This window comes from Balaenoptera borealis (genome assembly GCF_965194805.1).
Source record: "Balaenoptera borealis genome assembly, chromosome: 12".
NCBI lineage: Eukaryota > Metazoa > Chordata > Mammalia > Artiodactyla > Balaenopteridae > Balaenoptera > Balaenoptera borealis.
Genome location: NC_138869.1, coordinates 55,877,988 through 55,887,832, shown reverse-complemented (window position 1 = coordinate 55,887,832; position 9,845 = coordinate 55,877,988). Strand labels below are relative to the sequence as shown.

The following is a 9,845-nucleotide window of genomic DNA, read 5'->3' as shown; positions in this document are numbered from 1 at the left end:
GAGAAATAAATGCCAGATACTAACCCCAAACGTCCCTGTTTGTGGAGAGATAATGAAAAGAAAAAGAAATGGGAGCTAAAAGAATAGGAAACAAAAAAAATCTTCTATTTTGAAGGTAACAGAAATAACCTCACAAAATACAAGAAGGACAATACTTTCAAAATAAACCATATCCAAATAATAAATATCTTAAATTTTTACTACACATTATACTTTTCTTCATAGGGCTGTAACTACATAGTCTGGAATACATAAATGAGTATGTAGTGTAAATGATATGAAAACACACAAGTCTTAATTCAAGGAATTTTAACAATTCTCCATCTTCTTGCTGTTTCTGGTTTCTATGGAAATGGACAGTGGTAACGGCTGGAAAAATAAGGACAAGGTACTTAAAACACCTATTTAGAGGAGAGGAGTGAGAAACAGCTGGCAATCAGGGTGAGGATTGGTAGTGCTGAAGATAATTTATGCTTCTGTAACTAAGTTTAGATTAGGGTAGACACAATCTTTTTAACACTAAATTCTCTCACTCCATCTGCCTTCCTGCAATACAACAAGGCTTGGTCTTGGTTTATCCAGCAAAAGAGAACCAAATTATATTAGTAACTAGCTTTCCTATTATTTGACTATAATAACTCATACACCAAATTTTTTCTCCAACATCATGCACATTACTAAGCTAAGCATACTATCTTTAATATGAACCTACTTTCCCAGGTAGAAAAACCACCTATACTATCTTTGGAAATAGAATATATTCTTCACATATATGGTTAATTAATACTTAAGGATTGAAGGTAAATGCTACCCAATAAGACCAAACACAATTTAGCAACCTTACAAAAAGAAGAGCAACCAAAAGATCAAATAAATGCCAGATACCAACTCCAAACCTCCTTGAATTCCAATTTGGTCTCATTCTAATTAAGAAGCCAAAAATGATTACACTGGTGAAGTTCCTATGGCTGTGTCTCTTCACTAGTATGATCACTGATACTCTACACATAGGTGTAACAGAGTAATCAACCCTACAATTTCTACTAAAAGCATCTAACTAAAACAATTACTCCGGGATCATAGGCAAAACATTCTCTGACATAAATTGTACCAATGTTTTCTTAGGTCAGTCTCCCAAGGCAAAACAAAAAGAAACAAATGGGACCTAATCAAACTTACAAGCTTTGGCACAGCAAAGGAAACCATTAAAAAAAAAAAAAAACACACACACACACACAGAAAAAGACAACATATGGAATGGGAGAAAATAATTGCAAACGATGCAACCAACAAGAGCTTAATTTCCAAAATATACAAACAGCTCATACAACTCAACAAAAACAAAAAAAACAACCCAATCCAAAAATGGGCAGAAGACCTAAACAGACATTTCTCTAAAGAAGACATACAATACAGATGGCCAAGAGACACATGAAAAGATGCTCAACATCACTAATTATTAGTGATCAAAACTACAATGAGATACCACCTCACAACAGTCAGAATGGCCATCATTAAAAAGTCTACAATGAAAACAACTTAAATGTCCATCGACAGGTGAATGGATAAAGAAGATGTGGTACATATATACAATGGAATACTACTCAGCCATAAAAAAGAACGAAATAATGCCATTTGCAGCAACATGGATGCAACTATAGATTATCAGACTAAGTGAAGTCAGAAAGAGAAAGACAAATACCATATGATATCACTTATATGTGGAATCTAAAATACGGCACAAATGAACCTATCTATGAAACAGAAACAGACTCACAGACAGAGAGAACAGACTTGTGGTTACAAAGGGGGAGGGAAGGTGGGGAAGGGATGGATTGGGAATTTGCGGTTAGTAGATGAAAACTATTATATATAGAATGAATAAACAAGGTCCTACTGTATAGCGCAGGGAACTATATTCAATATCCTGGGATAAACCATCATGGAAAAGAAAATAAGAAAGAATGTAGAGGACTTCCCTGGTGGTTCAGTGGTTAAGAATCCGCCTGCCAATGCAGGGGACATGGTTTCAAGCCCTGGTCCGGGAAGATCCCACATGCCGTGGAGCAACTAAGCCCCTGTGCCACAACTACTGAGCCTGCGCTCTAGAGCCCACGAGCCACAACTACTGAGCTCACGTGCCACAGCTACTGAAGCCCACGCGCCTAGAGCCTGTGCTCCGCAACAAGAGAAGCCACCGCAGTAAGAAGCCCGTGCACCACAGTGAAGAGTAGCCCCCACTCAACCAATTAGAGAAAGCCCGTGCGCAGCAATAAAGACCCAACACAGCCAAAAAAAAAAAAGCATATATGTATATACTGAGTCACTGTGCTGTACAGCAGAAATTAACGTAACACTGTAAATCAACTATACTTCAATTAAAAAAATAAATTAAAAAAAACACAATTACTCTGAGAGTAAAAAACACATATTGTGCACAGACCATAGAAGGCAAGAGGGTCATCATATCTTCAACCCAGAAGATACCAAATATAAGGCAAAAGAATAGTATCATTTTACACAATTAACCCATTATTAAATTTTCACTTACTCCAAAAGAGTCAGAGGATAGGTAATGATCAGCAGGATGTAAAGACTTTGTTATCCTAAACAAGTTTTAAGCCACAAAGTCAAATTTGCTGAATCAGTGATATAATAGTTGACTTGAAGACATATTTTAGTGTCTAAAACTTTGCTAAATGATCTTAGAAATGTTTGAGAACTGGAATAACTTAATTATTCTTACCTTTGCAGGCACTCAAAATCATACCACCTGAATTTTGCACTTCATCAAATTTGCCAAGTATCATTTCTAATCTGGGAATAAAGAATAAATTTTATTTGTTTGTTTTACATACAGTTTTAATTAGAAACAATTTCCTTCACCATCTCCCTGAGAAAAAACAATTCCAAGGATTCAGTTAGCTCTATACAACTCTCTTTTACAATTAACTCACTGAAAGCAGACACAAAATGCATCTCTTCAGTAGAGCAAAGCAGTCAAATACAGGTAGCACTCTACACACTCGCAGGTATATTTGTGAAAAGGTAACCTTCAAGGGTAGGGGTTTACGATGTATAAAATAAATAAGCTACAAGGATATATAGTACAACACAGGGAATATAGCCAATATTTTATAATAACCATAAATGGAATATAACCTTTAAAAATTGTGAATCACTATGTTGTACCCCCGAAACTTATATAATGTTGTACCATCAACTATACCTCAATTTTTAAAAAAAGATAAGTTTCACACAAAGCAGTTTCATATTTTCATCATAAAATTATTTCCCCAAACCCATCAAAAATATTGGGTTGGCCAAAAGGTTCATTCGGTTTTTTCCATACGATGGCTCTAGTAGCACTTAGCTGTCTTTAACTTCATTCGAAACAATTTTGTTAGACTGTATGTGACAGCTGTCATATCAGCGTGCATTTAAAAAAAGACATCAAAATTGGTGAATTTTTGTGTAGCCATTTTAACATTGAAGATGGAAGAAAAAAAGCAACATTTTTGGCATATTATGCTTTATTATTTCAAGAAAGGTAAAAACGCAACCAAAATGCAAAAAAAAGATTTGGACAGTGTATGGAGAAGGTGCTGTGACTGATCGAACATGTCAAAAGTGGTTTGCGAAGTTTCATGCGGGAGATTTCTTTCTGAACTATGCTCCATGGTCAGGCAGACCAGTTGAAGTTGACAGCGATCAAATCGAGACATTAATTGAGACCAGTCAACGTTGTTCTCAACACAGGAGATAGCTGACATACTCAAAATATCCAAATCAAGCACTGAAAATCATTTGCACCAGCTTGATTATGTTAATCACTTTGATGTCTGCGTTTCACATGAGTTAAGCGAAAAAAACCTTCTTGACCGTATTTCTGCATGCGATTCTCTACTTAAACATAATGAAAATGTTCCATTTTTAAAACAAATTGTGATGGGCGATGGCAAGTGGATACTGTACAATAAGGTGGAATGGAAGAGATCGTGGACAAGTAAAATGAACCACCACCAACCACACCAAAGGCCAGTCTTCATCCAAAGAAGGTGATGCTGTGTATATGGTGGGACTGGAAGGGAGTCTTCTATTATGAGCTCCTTCCAGAAAACCAAACGATTAATTCCAACAAGTACTGCTCCCAATTAGACCAACTGAAAGCAGCACTCGACGAAAAGCGACAAAAGAAAACGCATGATCTTCCATCAGGATAACACAAGACCGCATGTTTCTTTGATGACTAGGCAAAAACTGTTACAGCTTGGCTGGGAAGTTCTGATTCATCTGCTGTATTCACCAGACAATGCACCTTTGGATTTCCATTTATTTAGGTCTTTACAAAATTCTCTTAATGGAAAAAATTTCCACTCCCTGGAAGACTGGAAAAGGCACCTGGAACAGTTCTTTGCTCAAAAAGATAAAAAGTTTTGGCAAGATGGAATTATGAAGTTGCCTGAAAAATGGCAGAAGGTAGTGGAACAAAAGGGTGAGTACGCTGTTCAATAAAGTTCTTGGTGAAAATGAAAAATGTGCCTTTTATTTTTACTTAAAAACCGAAGGCACTTTTTGGCCAACCCAATACTTTAGTTCCAACCTTATAATGAATCTACTCAGTAACCAAGACATTTTTTAAAAGTACATAAAAATCATGCTAAGGAAACTTATGGCAAACATAAAAACAATGAAATATGTCAGAAATTAAAGTGATGCTGATATGACTGATAATCTGATGTTTTTCCTGTTAACCTATTTTAATTCAACAGCAATTCTATTAGCACTTCTGATTTTATATTCAGAATAATACACTTCTGCTTTCACTTTTTAAAAAAAAGTGTTTCTTATTACAAAAGCAATGTATACTCATTATAGAAGAAAATTAGGAAATATAAATAGGAACAAAGAAAAAAACCACAATCCCACCATCCAGAGAACTTATTTAACTGCATGCTTTCCAATGTTTCATATTTATATATAAATTTTTTTCAGACCATGATCATGGGATCATGCTGACAGCACTATTTTTTACTTTCCAATATTATACCATGCTATGATTTATTCTTTTTTCTTAAATTTATTTATTTTATTTATTTTGGTTGTGTTGGGTCTTCGCTGTTGCGCGCGGGCTTTTCTCTAGTTGCGGCGAGCTGGGGCTACTCTTCGTTGCGGTGCACAGGCTTCTCATTGCAGTGGCTTCTCTTGTTGTGGAGCATGGGCTCTAGGCGCGCAGGCTTCAGTAGTTGTGGCACACGGGCTCTAGAGTGCAGACTCAGTAGTTGTGGCACACGGGATTAGTTGCTCCGTGGCACGTGGGATCTTCCTGGACCAGGGCTCGAACCTGTGTCCCCTGCAGTGGCAGGCGGATTCTTAACCACTGTGCCACCAGGTAAGTCCCACTATGATTCTTAAATTATGACTTATAAATTAAGTCTTTAATTGCCAAATGTTTTTCTCACATCAAGGGTTCTGTCATGATTTCACTTCTAAAACCTTAGTTAAGCCTTGGTCCACATCCTGTCATTTTTTACTTGTAAACTGAGGATGAAAATACTGTTTGGTCTAAAAAATTTTTTTTTAGTTGAAAACCTTCTAGGAATTCATTATAATGGGATTTCTAAACCTTAACCTCAGCTCTTACCCCCATTAAATTCAACAAATATTCACACATCTGAAAGCACTGCAGTCAAAAGACACAGGTCCCTTCATCCTACAAAGTAGTTACCTTCCAGAGAATTGAGCAGACACTAGACAGGCTGCCCAGAGACAAGATGGACAAGATGAGACCTGGGAGGGAAAACTGGAATTGGAAGATGGGACTTCAGAATGAAGACCAGACAGCCCAGAAACAGAAAGGAGAGGATTTAGGAAAGCTCTCTGGGAAAAAGGCAGAACAAGATGTCAAGAAGCATGAAATTAACACTCAGCTATTCAGTAGCAAAAAGGGAGTAGGAAACTAAGGGCTGGAAGCTCTGAGAGAAAAGAGGGTTGGTAAGGAATGAGGTGGGACAGATAAAATATACAGCAAGGAATGCAGATACAGGCAGCTTTAATGGGAAGAGGGGTCAACTGAAATACCAGGCAAATATAACAGTAACAGGGAGAAAGAAAGAAAAAAGAAATAATAAAAAGCTATTATAAAATAATAATATAGCTATTTAGAAAAACAAGCTTATTCATAATGGAGGATCATTACACATATAATCTGATGGAAAAGGAGGAAAGGAGCAATGTAAGAGTAGAAAGAAGAGACTTGGATCTTTTAAGTAATTCAGGAAGAAAAAGAATTTAGGAAATTCAACAGAAGGCAAATACAACAGAGGCTGGAATATCCAAAACACAACTTAGGAGGCCAAAGAATAGAGGCCTGTAAAGCTCTGGAAGGTTCTGATTCAGGAAAAGGATAGAGAACAGTAAAGCACTAGGATAAAACTGGAAAAGCAACTCTATCCAAAGTCCATATTTAAGTTTAGAGTCATAATAATAAATCGCAAGTACAATATGAAAGAGGTAATTAGGTATCTCAGAACTTATCTTTTTTTATAACAGCCAATTATTGAGATAAAACTCATACCATATAATTCACCCCTTTAAAGTGCACAATTCAATGGTTTTTAATATAAAGCCAGAGATGTACACAATCAATTTCAGAATGTCATCATCATCCCAAAAAACAACCCTGTACCCATCAGCAGTCACTCCCCATTCCTCCCAATTTCCTCAATCCTATGCAACCATTAATCTAACTTCCTTTCTATATATTTGCCATATCTGGCCATTTCATATAAATGAAATCATCCAGTATTCCAGCCACTCTGGAAAACTGTCTGTGAATATCAACTAAAGGTAAACATACCCTATGGCCCAGCAATTCCATTCAAATATATTCCAAGAGAACAAATACATAAGTATACCAAAAGACATGCATAAGACTGTTTCTAACAACATTAATTCATAAATGCTCCAAAATGAAAACAACTCAGAAATCCATCAACAGTATGGATTCATAAAGTATGACCTACTCATACAAAGGAGAACTATAAGGCAATGAAAATGAACGACTATAGCTGGATCCAACAACCCAAATGAACCTTAAAGAGATAATGTTAACTGAAAGAAGCAAGACACAAAAAATATACACTATATGATTCCATTTATATAAAATTCAAACACAGGCAAAACTAACGTATGGTGATAGAGTCAGGATTATGGTTACTTCTGGGAAGGAGAGAAAAGACAAGGATTAAGAAAGATTTGGGGAGGATTCTGGAATGTTGTAATGTTCTACTTCTTCACCTGTGTGGTAGATACATGTGTGTATTCACTTTGTGATAACTTACAGAGCTGCATACTTACAATTTATGCACTATTCTGTATGAATGTCAAAATTGAATAAAAATTCTAAATACTTTAAAAAAACATAATCTCAATATAAATTTAAAAATATATAATATAACATATATATATATACACTCACACAAAATATATCAATATACATTAATACCATTTCTTTCATAAAATGATACAGAATTTATTCAAATAAAATTCTTGTTAACCCTGGAAGTAGAAAGCAAATGAATAAATAAGTAAACAAAATGCATATTTTTTAGACAACCTTATTACCTAAAAAATAATTCATACTGGAAATAATCTACGTGGTAAGAGAGGCAGCCAGATCTGATGAGACTTATGTAAATAGAACACACCACCACCTATGAAGTAGTCTTGCTCCTCCTGCCACCCCCCACCGAAAATCTGATCAAGCCTATAGATCCAACTACCAATTTAAAGGATATAAAGACAGAAGAACACATTAAACCACAACACAGGAAAAGAATTAGTAATATCCAGGATATGGGAAACCTTTCAGGGTAAACTACCCAACTTATTCAACAAATAAAACACAAGGAAAAAAGTATTTTGGGGTACACAAAGATTTAAAAAGGCTTGTAATACATATCAACTAATTGTTGGACTTTATTTGTATACTGATTCAAACAAACTGTTAAAATATATACATACAACACTTATAAAACATTATGACATTTATGAAAATTTGAACCCTAACTGGATATTTGATATTACAGAATTATTTGCAAAAAAATGTAAGGTGTGATGATTGCATTGTGGTTGTGATTGGAAAAAAGATTTTTTTTTCCCTTTAGAAATATATTGAATAACAAAAAGGACCTACTGTATAGCACAGGGAATTATATTCAATATCTTGTAATAACCTATAATGGCACAGAATCTGAAAAAGATTATATATATGTATATATATGCATATAAACTAAATCACTTTGCTGTAAACCTGAAACACTGTAAATCAACTATACTTCAGTGAAAAAAAATTTTTAAATAAAATAAAAAGAAATATATTGAATAATTACAGATGAAATATTATGAGTTGGATTTGCTTGAAAATAATACAGGACAAGAGTAAGTAGGTAAGGGTGTAACAAACAATACTGTCCACAAGTTAATTATTGAAGATGGATAATAGGTACATGAAGGTTCATTATACTATCCTGTCTAGACCAGTATAGAATCTTAATAATTTTTTAAACAGTAATAACCTATATGTCCTTTTATATCTTTTGAATATTAAAGCATTCCAGAAAATTGAACCTATTTTAAATAAGCACATGAAATTAAAACCTTTGAAACCACTGGCAAAAAAATAAATTTAGCAAGACTTACCTAGCAAGGGGAATTCCTCTCTTATAAAGGTCCACTCTCACTTTCTCTCCCACATGTCTATAAATCTCCACCACAGCCAATATTGCAGCATCTCTAACCTGCCAAATAATTCAGAACTTTAAAAAAAAACTTACATGAGATACAATAAAATACTTCACCTCAAGGTAACATTAAATTCACAGACCAACTTGAAGCTCCAAGTTGGTTTTAATGCCTCTAAACCCCTGGGAGATTATGGCAGGTCATTAACAAAAACCAAGACGACCTGCCAAGAAACCTCTAGAGAAACCTTGTAAAAGTTTTACAGAAATCTAAGAAACATGTAAATAAATGTGGCTTTTAAAAAATCTTCTATTTGTAATAATATTGTATAAAGAACTAATAATAACTGTATGACTACAAATCATTATCGTGGTTAACATATTTTTGTAGAATAAAACTGCCTTTCAATAATGTGGCCTGAACGCAAACAGATAATTATACACCAATGTTCATAGCATCATTATTCACAATAGCCAAAAGGTGGAAACAACCCAAATGTCTATCCATGGATGAATGGATAAACAAGATGTGGTATATACATACAATGGTATATTATTCAGCCTTGAACAGGAATGGAAGGAAATTCTGACACATGCTGCAACATGGATGAACCGTGAAGACATTATGCTAAATGAAATATGCCAGATACAAAAGGACAAATATTGTATGGTTCCACATTTATGAGCAGTCAAATTCATTTGGAGAGAAAGTAAAACGTGGCCACCAAGAGCTGAAGGATTGGGGGAAATGAGGAGTTATTGTTTAATGGGTAGAGAGCTTCAGCTTGGGAAGATGAAAAAGTTCTGGAGATGGGTGGTGGTGATGGCTGCACAACAATGTCAGTGTACTTACTGCCAATGAACTGTACACTTAAAAAAGGCTGAAATGGTAAATTTTATGTTGTGAATATTTTACCACAATTAAAAGAAAAAATAAATGTGGCCTAAAGACAGGAATGTGGAAGACAGCTTTTAGTTCCTTTGCATAGCTCACTGTCGAAGGGCAAATGAAGAGACAGTAGATAGAACTCTCTACAAACCTCTAGAGGCAGAGCTAGGGCCTAAAAGCAAGGAAATATCCAGGGTCATTCCAAATGCCCA

At 35.1% G+C, this 9,845-nt stretch overlaps 1 protein-coding gene across 27 annotated transcripts in view; it reads right to left on the bottom strand.

Annotated features, from left to right (window-relative positions):
• Positions 1-9,845, bottom strand: part of CLASP2 (cytoplasmic linker associated protein 2) — a 175,116-nt gene that overhangs the window by 141,019 nt on the left and 24,252 nt on the right. For all 27 annotated transcript variants that reach the window (XM_082348296.1, XM_082348318.1, XM_082348329.1 and 24 more), the window contains exons 6-7: positions 8,704-8,801; positions 2,747-2,817 (exon numbers count right to left, since the gene is read on the bottom strand). In XM_082348296.1, the coding sequence (XP_082204422.1) occupies positions 2,747-2,817; positions 8,704-8,801 (169 nt within the window). The remainder of the gene's footprint in view (positions 1-2,746; positions 2,818-8,703; positions 8,802-9,845) is intronic.